Raw genomic sequence first — 14,912 nt, 5'->3', positions numbered from 1 at the left:
AAATCGCACTCAAACCCTCGGACTCGGCTCTAGCACATTTCGATGGATAGAAGTTCACTTTCTGCCCTTGGGGCAAGTCCACCAGAAGTAATAGGGGGCGTAACTTTTGAACCGATTTCATACACGCTTTGCATGTGATCAAAGGGACATTATGGGTATCATTTTGTTCTTCTTTTTAACATACGAACAGGAGCTGCTAGCTAGTACGGGATAGGACACGGGACCTTCCGAGCGAAACTGTTGCCGTTGGCTCTCTTACGCCGTACGCCGTACGTTGGGGGGGTGATGGCGTTTCGTAGCAAAACTTTCACCACGTGTTGTTCGGAAAAACCTCCCGCATGTCATGATGGGACGATGCTAGAAGGATAGATGGAAGAAGCGACATTTTTCTTACCTTGCTGTGGCCGAATGTCTCGTTCCGTTGCCCGGGTTGTCTCTAGAATGTTGGTGTGTTTTTTTCCGAGGTTTGCTGGAGCTGGAGTGCAATTCAAATCAGATCTCTCCCACACATTTGGTTTTGAGTTATTTGATTTAAAATAAATCTTGCTACGGCACAAACAAAATCCTCAACTTGAAAACTTCTTCCCCAGCTTCCACTTAAATGTTACCCACTAAATTAAATCGCAAATTATAATGAACTTCTATGAGCCTCTCCATTCTTGGTATATCTGTTTCAACACTTTACAACATCCCGTCCGCAAGCTTTTTGCACTAGAAAGTGGCGCCTTTAATCATCGTGATTCCAGCTGTGCAATTGATCTGCACCGAGGATAAGCTTTATATGCAAATAATGACGAAAGAATAGATGCTACAGCCCTACAACCACAGCAAAGACTAGTAAATGCCGCCAGAAACCTCCCTCGGTTGCATTGTTTCTATTTGCCGTTCGTTTTCACTTCTTCTGCTTCTTCGCTCCCATCTTGCTGTTGGGAGATTCCCTTCTCTCCGGGCGCATCGGCAGGCAACGGCAGGCAAAGCCCACTGAACAAGGGGCCACCCATCAGTCGAGCGATGCCAGGATGTGGATCGATATCGGGGCGATTCCGTTTTGGCTGCATGCCACTACGCAGCCGAGCTGCCGTACTATCGACCTTTTTCATCGAACCGCGTCTTTTTTTCATCGCTGTTATGCTAAAAGGGTAGAAGCAACACACACCACACAGCCTCACTTGCACAATTCGCTGCAATTTGCTGTAAGCAAATAAATAAAAGTGCCATAGTGTGCCTTTGCTCTCCCTGCACATTACCCCGTCCTAGAGGCTCCGTGGAGAACGGCGTTGGAGCACCAGGCAAAAATTGAAGCAAAAACAAACCCATAGATAACCGCCATCGCAAACGATCAAGATAAATCATCAATCAGTCCCGTATGCCGATGGCGTTGCTGTACCAATTGTTCGAAGACACACCGGGTTTTTTTTTTTTTTTTGTAGACTCCCAGCTCCACACACCGAGTTTGGCTGCTGACAATCCTCCTATTGGTGGGTGGGAAGGTAATTGAGGTGTTTTGGGCAGAATCCGCGAAGACGACCGCGGGTTCGGGGCGGACGACGACAGCAGATATTGGCAGGGCCATAAAGTGCAGCGCATATGCAGAATAAATGTGTACGAAATGACTATCATTACGCGGTGCGCCGATATGTTAACGGCGACCTGAACTATCCTTAATTTGAAAATTGTTCAAACGAACGTGCCCTTTTCCAGCCGGGCTTCGCTATGGGTCAAAACTGATTGTATTTGAGTAAAAAGGACGCCTGCTCGGTTTGCCTTCGGGGCGCTAAATATGCATGCATTCGCCATGCCAAAACGGCCCGTGGTTCGTAGGGATCGCGGTGATCTTTTCGGAAGAAAATTGAGTAATTGAATGATTGTATCGAAGTAGAAGAGCACAAAACAGCAAAAAAAGGAGCGGTAGATCGTAATGACTCTATTGAACGAAACACGTTTGACCGCTCGATTGGGTGGAGGATGGCTTGAGGCAACCCCTCGAGACCTGGGGCCGATCTAACTGCAAAGACAAGTGTAGTTGGTGGGTTTTTGTGGCCACCATTCCGACATGTTCTAGCAATAGCCGAGAAGATCGATTCTCAGTTACACGATGTCAAATGAAAGCACGGAAAGACGCTTAGCCAAGAGCTTAGCCTCCCGACTGGGGTTCGCTCATCATGTGCCAATTACCTGTTACGAGGAATGCGTGGCTAATGCGCATTATTCGCTAATTCGTCTTGCCGATCGATTCGATCATATGCGTTGAAACGTCATATGGTAGCGATGGTTGGCTGTGGGTGCGCTTCTTAGCCCCGTTCCGGAAACGTTTACCGGTTGCGTGGTTCCGGGAGCTTTAGCTCGGTAAACCACCCTCAAAACCACAGGATGAATCTAACAGTACCCATATATTCTTTCCGCCACCGGGCTTAGCGTTCGTTGATACGCCAATCAATTGACGGAGACTCACTTAAGCTACCTAACTGAACGCACAACTTTCCCATAAGCAAGCCACAAATCTGCAGACACGATCGAAGCACGATCTTGCTTAGGAGTTGCTGCTGCACTAGCGTCAGAATTTAAGCCACAGAGTGTGGCGCCTGTAGACACCCGGCGTCGCAATAGGCTTTCCCTCCTCGCTAGTTCCAAGCCCGCGACTGTTGCACGGGAGTTCCAGAACGAGAAAGAGCAATGGACCACAGAGAAGATAATAATACACCTTACCTTCCTGGCCATTGTCCAGCTAAAAGAACGCCTTTTGCCTTTATTCTCACCTACTGTTTCTCAAGACACCGTCGACTACCGTTTTTTTGCCGGCGTTCCATTTGAACACTCTCCGCGCCTTCCGCGAGCCGGACGCTGGACGCTAGGGTTTTGGGGTCCGATTAACACCAAGCGTGTTTGCTGCGTGTTGCTTACGTTTCGTCGATACCTTCCTCCCTCGTTTTTTTTTTCTTGACCGTGTAAGTTTCTTTTATTTCCCCCCCCCCCCCCCCCCCCGGTTTTTTGCTGTTGTATTCAATCAATTTCTCTCTTCCTTCAATCAATTCGATTAATTGCATATTTAGACATCTCCACCGAATCAACTTCAAGCACATCGGTACCGTGCGCTGTGAGCACGGAAGAAATGGAGATCCAGCCTGGTGGCTGGGCCTGAGTACTGTGAGGTCCGCGGTCTATTGATGTTCGGTAAACGGCTAAATTCGACATCAATGCGCCATGATGATTAACGGCTGAATTAAACCAATTTTGCGCGCTAACTGTATAATGCGGCTACCGTGTAAGGAATACAATAATTCGAGCAGCGACATCACTCGGATCAGTTAGGCCGATACTTTTGATGTGATTGAACACAAGAAGCCATCCTACAGCCGGCTCGTGTTTTTGAAGCGTAAAAAGCCTAAGTACGCCAAATAGTCCTTACACTCACGCGAAATAATTGATCGCAATTTATTCTTTCAGCGGCAGTACTCGAAATTGTAGGACTGTAGCCACATCCCACTAGCCAAGCTACATCCCACTAGCTTCCCGGTAATGGTCAATAGGCAATGGGGCAAGCAGTGCATCGCAGCTAGCGCAAAAAAAGGTGGCACCGAAGCGAAAGGATTTTATCGCACACCGAAATCATCACATCGTGCCAGCTTCGGACGGCAAATACAAATTGAAAATGAAGGACTTTCAATTGATCCTGCGGTTCACACGGTTGCTGAAGTACGAGCACCGAAAAAAAGAACTCAGCAGAAGTAATCACTTGGCTTTTTCCTGCCTGACTGAGAAGCGGAAGTGTCTGAAATGCGATAAAAAAGCTCCTCCACGCCATCCGATCGTACTTGTTGCCGGCAGCTTCGGTTTCGGTTTTATGGAGTGCAGGATACCATCATGTATGAGACAGCCAGCTACAAAAAAAGACACCAGCACATCAGCATGGTCACGTTGACGAAGAGTTTACTCCAAACTTTTTTATTCCCTGTAGCTACACAAAAACACTTGCTTTCTGCTTGCACTTTAGCAATAAAAAAACAGTTGGTAAACAATGTTTTTGATATTCGGCTTAACGTATTGAACTGTTGCTTCTCTCATTTTCGTGTTGCTGGTGGAGTTTCCGGCTATTGTAGAGTAATACAATTTCCAAATTTACGATACACACACGTGGTCATGTGTTGTACGTCACAAAGGCCGGGCCTCAATCTGGAACCGTGTTGAAGATGATTTCCAGAGCAGCATCCAGACGCGGCCGGCCAATCTAAAAGATGCCGACAGTTTGAAGCGCGCTGGAGACCGATCAAGACGTGAGTTTTCTCACCTCGGCACCCCGAATTGAATTAAAGGTGCGCTTTTGAAAGTCACCGGTTTCAAGATTCATATCCGGTACGTCGAGTCTCAATCGTACATGCACGGCACCGCATACGGTGTGACTCGAGGAGCTGGCCGAGTGTGCCAGGTCACGACTTTGCTGTTCGAAGCCTGTCAGTACACAATTCGCCAGTGCGCTCTCCAGTCCGAGGACGCTCATGCAATTGCTTCGAAATGAACATATCTCGTTAGTTTGCACCCAAAACGCTGCCGCTGTCCCAAACACACATACACACACACACTGTGTTTCGTACCGAGTGTTGCGGAGGGACCTAACGCACGAAATATCGGGCCCCAGTTTCGTATGAGCCCCAGTTTACCCGGGCCGAGTTTTTCACAAAACTTTCAATTCAATTCAATTAAACAGTGTAAAGAATCTGTAACCATGATAACGATCATTCCCACCGCGGCGCGAAGAATGGCGATCAAGTCTATCAATGTGTGGCTTGTTTGTATAATAAATATCACGTAGATCAATTTCTATACATACGCGCTCGAAGGGATAACAGGGGGAGGTTGCATTGGTGAGCAAAATAGCAAGAAGAGCTCCAATTCTTCTATCCCAAAAAAATGGTATCCGAGGTTGATGTGAAAAGCGGGCTAGTCGTCTGCTCGCTTTTTTTCTTTTCTTTTCGGTTGAGTTGCACGATCACGCTGACTGTAGCAATAAAATAATAATACATTTCACCTTTCACACATATACCCATCCTTCGGGGGGGTTTGAGATTGGTGGGCAAATGTTCAATTTGCGTTTGCGTTGCGGCTGGAACCACAGCGCTAACAAGACGCATGATCCCGCCCGCTGCAATCATTCCAAATCATCATACTGCACTACGACTGCCAGCAAACCTGTGCTTCATCAATGGTATTCCGGCCGGCGGTTCGTGAAATGTTACAGCCACACAAAGCCTACCGCACGAATCATATTGATGAAAACTAAACACGGTTAAACGGATAGTTTTGGAGCCGGTCGGGATAGCGAAATATAGCAGCGATCGAGCAGTGCCCCCACAAAAAGTGGACAGGTCATGATGAGTCGGCGAAAATCGGCGGGTGGGACCCCAGTCTTTCGTGCGCGTATTGCAAGAACACCCGGCTATCGGTGTTTGGAACAGATTGGGAAGAAGATCATCACCGTCGGCATCACACAAACGTGTGTAGTGTGTTTGAGGCAACAACACTTCGGCCTACGACACAAACCCCGCTCGGTTCGGGCTCACCTATGGCCGCCAAGCAAGTGACACATCGGTCGTACCAGGTGTTGCGTACCAGCACGGGGGACGACCGATTTCGACGATAATTAATTGATCGAAACGGACGGGATACTTGTTTCTGTAATTGGACAAATGGATAACTGCCCCGAATGTGTCGGGTACGCCTCTCAATCTCAGCGTCCAGCTCACATCAAACAAACCACCGTCGGCAAGCGCCAATGACTGTGGATGTTCCACACCGAGAGTCACGATTTCCCAATCACTGGCTTTTTAAACAACAGAAGCACACAATCGAAGCTACGGCAGCAGTGATCATCACATCTTTCGCGATCGGCCTTTCTCCTTTCACTTCCATGTGGCACTACAATCTGACTACAAACCCTAAAATCTGCTTCTCTTGTCTACTTCCAGTGAACCGACCAAAAGGACAACATTCGGCACCACGCGGAGGACCACCCCGATCATGGACGAACGCCGAGCTAACCGAAGCGCTGCAGCATGTGTGGAACAAGAAGATGACCACGAGTCAAGCGTCACGCATCTTCGGCATCCCGTACAACTCGCTACTGATGTACGTGCGGGGCAAGTACGGCAAAAGCCTGAAGCTCGAACAGCTCCGGAAGGACTGCATAAGCGGGCCACCGATCGAGCTGCTGCAGATGGGCGTTAGCAATAGCAACAAAGACAAGAAGGAGGGCAAAGACTCGGACCTGCATCACAGCCACCATTCGGGCAGTGGGACGGGACGAGACGGTAACGGTGGACCGAACGGTGGTGGTGGTGGTGGTGGAGGTGGCGGTGGTCCAGGAAATGGTGGACCACGATCCGCATCCTCGGAACCGGACCTCCTGTCCAGCCCGAATCCACTGTTCAACCCGTTCCCCGGTGGGTTTTATCCAGACTTCCCGGGCGGATTTCCGGGGCTGCCGCTGAGCATGCTGAACCTGCTACCACCGGAACGACACCCACCGCACACGCTACCGATGTCCGTGGATGAGGACTGCAAGAGCGATCGGTCGAAACAATCGCTGGACGATGATTTCCCACAACCGTTGGCGCTTAATCGGCCGTCGTCGGAGCAGCTAGCGGACAGCCGGCGGGAGATATACCAACAGAACGGGCAGGACTAATATTTAAGATTCGTTAGCACACTCCATACGCAAGCCCACGCCTAGAGAGAGCGAGAGAGCGAGAGAGCGAGTGAGACCCCAACGCCAAACGGAGGCTTGCCCGAATCGGATCGAAGGCTAGCTGTTTCATCCTTCTTCTAGCTGTTGTTTGTCACCATTTTTAGCATAATTTTCTACGCTCCATCTTCCAAATTGCTGCAATAGTGAAGATCATACGATCGAGAGCAGGAACCAAAACAGATCGTACACACGTGCCGATCTGTTGGAAGGAAAGCAATTAGCGTTCGAGGAGGAGTTCAAAAGTGGAGCGAAAGATGTCCAGCAATGTCCAACAAGGCCCTCTCCGGGACTGTCGAAGGCATACGACGCAGATGCTTTTTGGATGGATGGTGTTTAGTTGAAGCAATATTATAGTAGTGAATATGTGTTAGTAAAATTCTTACCCCCTTTTGTTCGGATTGCACTGAAGAAGGGACGTACTCTGTGGCAATATCTTAACGATACAAACCTGAACAAAAACATATGCCTACATAGTCGGCTAGAATCTAAGACTGGTCATTGCGCAACGAAAAGAAAGCGTGCACAACTGCAAAATGGGCGATTGCAGCGACGAGGATTTTTTTTAACTAACATCTATTTAATGTGTTACCGAAAGGTACTTAATTTTGCAGCCTTACGGCGTCTTAGTTCAATGTGTACAGCAAAGGCGGGTCGGGTCGGGCTATTTACAACTTTCGTTAAGCTATGTGTTACACACCGCGGTAACACATTTCCATCCGCAAATTCGCGACGCCAGCCAAACCAGTCGAACTGCAGCTACTGCGTCCTGTTTGGGGGCGGACCACGTGTCAAATGATTCCACAAGAAAATCAAACAATGAAACGAACGAAGAAAAGGACATTGCAACGAGATTGTGAGGCGAGGTTGTACATCACAAACAAACAAACACACACACAGACAGACAGTTGAAAATGCGTGCTTCCGAGAACGAGTAATCTTAAGTTTTTGTGTAAGTTTTAAACTCAAAGAATCAATAGAACCAACCATGTACACGTGCGCCGGTGTACCGTACTACTACTAGCAACCAGCCACACAAACACACCCAGATCACACAACCGATCATCATCATCAATGAATCGCGATCGTGCACAGTTTCCATTGCGAGACTCTCCGTTATAAACTTTGTTTTGTTAGTGTTTAATGAGCAGATTTATTACGATATTATTCATATTTTTTATTATTTATATAAACACCAGCAGCAGCAGCAGCAGCAGCAGCAGATCTTGGTTAGCGAGTAAGTCATCACCACGATGAATGCAATTGTGAATGCAATTTATTTAGTAATTTGGGCCTTATTTTTCCTGCTAGAGCGAGTTATATATACATATATATTTTTACGTACATTATGTATGCGATCGCGTACGATCCGATTCCGTCTATTTTATCTTATTGCTTTTTAGTGTTTTCTTTTTGTTTTGTTTGTTCGATGAAACACGTGATGATTTTTAGTTACGACAAACGACGTTGCTTCCTGATTTCTTTCCTGATTCCTATTAAGTTGTACGAATGAAACGCGTTTTCGTAGCTGTATAATTTACCTTTTACAGTTTTGTGGCAAAACGAACGGTACTAGCACGAAAGCAGGCGACCACACATCGAAAGCAAGGCAAGGCGTAACTTCAAAGAAGAGCTAAGTAAAAACCAGATGAACAATACAGTATTAATAAAGCAGATATTATTAAACTAGTAATTACACCCTCTCTTTAGTTTGGTTTTGTTTTTGTTTTTTGTGTGTTCGATCTTCTGTTTGATTGGTTGATCAGTCTTAATGTTTTTATTATATTTTCTATTCTTTCCGTTTCAGTGCTAGGGAGCATGTACTTAGAATAAATGAACGACGTGGAGATCTTATCCAAAATCCACACTCACACACACACACAAACACCTGCGAGGAGCCAATTCGCACTCGAAATTGGCATGGTATAAGACTGAACTGCATCACACCAAATTATGTCCACAGTTTCCGTTTTGTTTTGTGGTTTTTCGTTGTTTTAGTTATTGTTATCACATTTTCTTCATTCATTGTGCTTTTTTTTTTGTTACACCGCAAGAAACCCAGGAAAGCAATCTGATGCATTATTATCAAACGTTAAACTGTTTCCACAAACACACCCAACCATGTTACACATAAACTATCCCCCGCGATGGGAGAAGAGATCGCGATCGTACGGGGTTTCGAATCATATAAGCGATCGTTTGAAGCACTCGGTAAAATGTTGGAAGTGAATAGTGAAATATTGCAATCACTTTACGGAATGCTGTAATCATACAGTGGATTGTTAGCATCCAGTTAGGGGATGTTTGCAAATCGATTGACCATGTTTGGTTGCACAACTGATTACAAAGCTCCATGATCGCGTTGCAAGTCTCCCCTAACTGAATGCAACATTCCATTGTATGAATGCAGCTTTCCACCACAGACTTGCAATATTCCACCATTCAGCTGAAATATTCCACCGAGTGATGCCAAAGCTTTCCTTACATGATTCGAACCCCTTATAATTGCTGCTTATTTAAAGGTTTTCTATTGCAAGCATCATCGCGTCGTTTCTGGTTCGGGGCGAGACGAGACGAACCAAGCTTTTTTGTTAACAATAGAGTAAAACTTCGAGCTGCACTTTTGTGCACAGCTTCGAACCACAAACACAAACACACACGTTACGTTTCGACAGTCTTTGTGCAATATTGAATGTGCGTCGGTTGGCGCACGTGAATCGGTTGACCTGACAAAACTAGCATGCAATAGATATAACAGATAAACAGCAGACGGAAAGGGCAGGCAACATATTAGAAGAAGAAAAAAACGCAACGCAAGCAAACAACCACAACCAATAGTTCCTCAATCAATATACATATACAATAAAACTGACAACAGTTATTTGTTGAAGAGAAGAAAAGAACAAATATTAACAAGTAAGCCAACGAAGCAAACCAAAACAAACCAACCAACACTGATTCCTGGCTCTCAGCAAAGATGCCCCCGCTCGCCGATACACGTATACCAAAGCATCCGGCAGCCCCGGCAGAGTGCCGGTTTCCTTCCACGTGGTGGGTGCGATCCAGCGAGCGGGCAATTCGTCAGCTGGAATTGATATATTCCGCCTTTTTAGTTTTGTTTATTATTTACAAGATAGCGCCAACACTGTTAGAAACAGTTGCAAATAATCCATAGCTGAGTTAAAGTGAGCTAATTTATACATTGCAATTTTTACAAACAAAGCATAACACAACAGGTACCAGGATCAATCGAGCCAAAAATCGATCATCAAACTACGTGAAGCAGATTAACGATTTTTACAAATATTTTTATACAACACACCAATAGTGAACGCCGCAAGGGGTGTAGGGACTAGGTGAGCTAGCGAGAGAGACATTGAAAGAGAGAGGGAGAGAGCGATGAGTATTTTACAACAGCAACAAAAAGACACGAAAAGCCCCTAATGGAGGATTATTAGTGTTTGCCGAGGGCTACCAGAAGGGCAAGCAAATCATGTTCATAATGTGCTAGTAGTTGACGTGAGTAGGTAAAGGAACCAAAGGCAGGACGAGCACGAATGGAAATGTGAAACTGCGCAAGCAAAGACTGCCCCACAGACAACAAGTACACAGAATTCGAACCATTGCGTTGAGTTAAGCCTGCAGGCAGCAGGCAACGCTTCTTGGAGCAACAGAACACTGAGACGTGTGTGAGACAGGGCTTGGATATCCGATCGCATCACCAAAACCACAATTTAGCTACAGTTCTGTTGAATGGTGGTGTCAATAGTATAAATAAAGCAAAAAGGTGTCAAAATGGTACGGTAGAACTCGTAGGCGTAGAACTATTGGACAAAAACAACAAAAAAAATTGTGAACGAGAAACTAGATCACGCACAAAATACATTTGTAAAAAGTTAATGTACAAATTTAAAATGCTACAAAACCATGTGCGCTGCTACGTATCATCGTAGCAAAGTGTATGAGAAACATACGGATCTATATATATACATATACTATACTAAGAGCTATACTAAGAGCGTTTAAAGAGATCCGATGCCGATCGGGATCTGAACGGTGTGTGGGACATTTATATAGCTAGACGATGAAGAAGCAGCCTAGCGAAGGTACAATAGCGATTAACAAAATGGCTAATCAAACTTATCTTTTATCACACTTGTGTTTCTAGTGTCATTCTTACTAGTGAATAGTATACGAAGAATGACAGAAGCAAAAGAGAGAGAGAGAGAGAGAGAGAGAGAGAGCGCGCGCGAGAGAGCGAACGAGAGGACAGCTAGAATCCTTGGTGTTCATTACAACTAAATGACATGGGCTTGTTGTACCAACCGCGTGAAAACGCACCAGTAACGCAAGCGACACAAGTGACAACAAACGAAAACTGTGAAAACAAACAAACCGTAACACATGAACAGGATAAAAATATTATGTAAACCATATGTACAAATCTGGAACTCGAACCTAGCATCACTAATGCGAGCATGTGCGTGCGTGCGTGCGTGCGTGCGGGCGCAACACACCCGTGCGCCAGTGCGTGTCTTCAAAGTAAGAATCTAAGTGTGCGTGAGTGTGTGTCTGTAATTGTTTGTACTTTGTTTCGTTGAGTCGATTCTACCCACACGGTGCCACAACAGATAGATTAAGTACGTTCGCTTAACACAAGGAAAAGGCTGCTCTAAACGGGGTTTCGATCTATATAATGGGATTGTCACTTAGGAGAGTGTTTCGATTGGAGAGTGGAATATTGTAGGCTTGTTGTGGGACTTTTGCAATCGTATAATGCGGACCTATTTACTTATCAGGCACAACAACCGCACTCGCTGCCTTGTCCTGCTGGAACAATCCTCCTTGTCCTGCCGGAACAATGTCGTTGGAGGGCCTACGGCATCTCCTTGATGCAAGTGGACGGCCTTAAAGGGCTTTACGGGATGGGTCGTCCGGTGTCTTTGTCATGACACGACCATCCCGCCGGAGCTGGGCGAGTCTGAACTTAACATCAATGTTGATGTCGGTACTGACTTTTGCTCATTTTGGGTATCGCTCCAACCCGAGGACTAGTGCATCTTGCTCGACCCTGCTTGGTAAGCTACTGTCACATAGGAAAGCCTCAAAATAATTATGTCTATGTCTTCAGCGAGTGCAGTGGCAAATTTATCTCCTCCTCCTAGAAGGGAGGGGGTTGCAATTCGGCCCCGAGTGAGGTCTATGTAAAACCTTCTCACGGGAGAAATCTCTCACTGGTGAGGCCCCACTTACCGCCAAGACCACTGGCGATTTCTCTGCCACTGAGCTTATGTCAGGATCTGGATTGAGTTATAGAAGATGGTCCCCAAAGTTTCCACCACCGAGCCATATGGATAATTTTGTTTGTTTTTCATTACTTAATTACAATAGACGCAATAGACTTTGCGGCCCTCTTTCACATATAGCAGACATACCATAGACTGGTGTTGTTGCTTGTATAATTATAGAGATTTTAGGCCTTCTAATCTCTTTCATAGCTTGATCTACTATAGACTGATTTCTTGCGTGGGCCGGATAAAATCAGCTGGTGAGCCAAGTTAGACGGCCTGTACTTTGTCAAGTCCTACTTCAAAGTTTAATAGAATTTGATCAAACGTAGGCAGACAATCCACAACTGATAGTTAAAGTTACAAGCTCACTGTATACAAGATTCCATTATACGATTGCAAAGTTCCACAGCGGACCTCCAATGTTCCACTATTCGAAAAATTCCCTAAAGCGATTCAACAATTTCATTATATCGATCTAAACCCCTCAAATATTCTAGTTTGTTAATTACAGGGCACACCAAACTACTCAGAGCCTCTCACACAAGCACACCGAAAGACAGTAGAGCTTTACTCGCTGTTCCATTCCGATCATCGTTTTCATGTTTCCATTACAACAATAGACAATCCGATAAACGAACATGGTGTCGCCGCCTTCCTGTTTTAGCTAGCTAGGACACAACACCCACTCAACACAATTTTACTTCAAACTTTTTTTTTTGTTTTCTCTGCAACAATTATCTGTCCACACTATCCTGGACAGGGTAGGTAAACACGCCACCGGAAGGATCACGCACACTCGCATTGGAGTAGAACAGTAAATTGCGCGTAAACGCAGCGCACCGTTTTTAAGCAAAAACAAATGAATAAGAAAAAACAGGGTAATTTAATGAATTTCATATACATTAACTAATGTTCCGAGGGAGGGTTGAGCAGTTTTATGAGTGCAACAAATCAGCAAACAACAAATAGGTGAGCGCGTGTGCGAGCAGCAACGAACTGTGCAGCTGGAAATTGAATGCAATTTCTACACCTAACGAATGTAATCTTTACAACAAACAAAAACTAAACCCCGAGCGCTAATATCCAATGGGAGGGGGGTGGGGGAGAGGGAGGGAAGGGAGACTCTAATACACATATACATATACAGTCTAATAAACAGCGTGTCCACACCAAAGGCACCACCGGCAAAGGTTCTATTTTTACTGTATGAACCCAGGAACAAGACACCAGAAGCAACAGCACAAATACTGGACAAAAAAACTGCTACCCCCTTTACGGTCTACCCACCCACACTCCTCCCCCCCTCCCCACCGTTGGGGTTCCCGGCAAACAAAAACCAAAATACTATTTATGTCAATATTTCTATACACCACCTTACCAGTCAGTATGAAGGGGCAGCAGTCCAGCCGTTGGACTAATGGTGACTTTTATGGTTAATTTTAACTGAAACATACAATGTGATATGATTCGTTTTTGAGTTTAGTGTTTTGTTCTCTTCTACTTAGACGCTTGAGTTTCGGGGTTTTTTTTAGGCTCGTACATACAAAAACGGTTAGCAATTGTGTAAATAACAAAACTTTGAAGCTAAGCAAAAACCAAGTCTGGAACAAAACTTTGGAAAATGATAAAATGAAACTGAAGCAAACCCCTTGTGGATGTGGATGCGTAGGATGCCCAAGCCAGGGAGACGTTTTCTTGTATTATTCTCTTTATAAGCAAACAAAACCAAACAAAAAACGTAGACGATGTAGTGAGGAAGGAAGCGGTAAGGATAAAATACAAAACACACACACTTACACTCTCTCTCTAGGAAAATAAACTTCTAACTTCACTGTTGTTTAGACGAAAAATTATGATTGCAAAAGTGTAAGAGCAAAAGTAAGAAAGCAAAAACCAAACACTCTAACCCCAAAATTTGTCTACGAGATACGAGAAGAAAACAAAAAGCAAACAAAAAAACCCATGTGTATGTGTGTGTGTGTGCGCGCGTTGTGCAAGAAAACAAAACAAACTAAAACAAAACAAAACAAAGCAAAAAAATAAACATGCGGGAGCCAGTCACATGCGTTTGATAATAGCATTTGTAAAAGGAGTAAACAAATTAAACATAAAACTAAAACGATAATTATTTGCATCAGGCATAGGTCGGCCGGCATAGCAAATGTTTAGTGAGCCTCGTGTTTCTACATTTCGGATGGATCTTAATCTATCTTTCAGTTAAGACGCGATTATGTTTTCCTATGTTCCGATCCATCCCGGTCATCGAGAAGAGCCTTGGGATGGGATTGCATCCCTTGCATCGATTGCAATGACACGATCGAACGAACCTGTCGAGAGTGTAGAGCAGCGCAGCATACAGAGCTTGAACACCAAAGCCCAAACAAAAAACATTCTACTAAACGATCACTGTAAAAACAAAACAAAAAACAGGCTACTACCGAGGAACACGGGACAGGAAGTAACTTAAACGTAAAACTCAAATTTAAAGCATGCGGCTAAACTGAAGCATATGGAAGCATTTCTTCAAAATTGTGAAAACAAAGTGTAATGATCATATTTGGCACTAATTGATATTTACTGTTATAAAACAATAACGAAAATTAAATAAAAAGATACAAAAAACCAAACGTCTTGATCAAAAAACCAGGCTGATTTGTGTAGCGTTTGTTTTGAATTTGATCGTTGCTTTTCATGATCTGAAATCGTTTCAGCTTCGAATGATAGTTTGAATAGAAATGTTTCAAACTTCATGAAAAGAGGGGATAAAAAATGTCCCTTCCGACAAAGGTTTTTTCAGTTTGCAAATGATGAAAAGTAAGCCGAGAACGTGTCGTTGTGTTAGTATTGCTACTGTCCTGTAGGTGGCGCTGCAAAAGAAGCTAGCG

The 14,912-nt window shown here is 44.8% G+C and overlaps 1 protein-coding gene across 4 annotated transcripts in view; it reads left to right on the top strand.

Moving 5' to 3' along the window:
* Positions 1 to 14,673, top strand: part of LOC118517641 (protein jim lovell) — a 37,032-nt gene extending 22,359 nt beyond the window's left edge. For all 4 annotated transcript variants that reach the window (XM_036063959.1, XM_036063958.1, XM_036063960.1 and 1 more), the window contains one exon: positions 5,961 to 14,673. In XM_036063959.1, coding sequence (XP_035919852.1) covers positions 5,961 to 6,679 — 719 coding nt within the window. In that variant the 3' untranslated portion in view covers positions 6,680 to 14,673. The remainder of the gene's footprint in view (positions 1 to 5,960) is intronic.
* Positions 14,674 to 14,912: the final 239 nt, after the last annotated feature.

Source organism: Anopheles stephensi, chromosome 2 (genome assembly GCF_013141755.1).
Source record: "Anopheles stephensi strain Indian chromosome 2, UCI_ANSTEP_V1.0, whole genome shotgun sequence".
Taxonomy (NCBI): Eukaryota; Metazoa; Arthropoda; class Insecta; order Diptera; family Culicidae; genus Anopheles; species Anopheles stephensi.
Note: the sequence above shows the minus strand (reverse complement) of the source record. Positions and strands in the feature narration are given on the sequence as shown.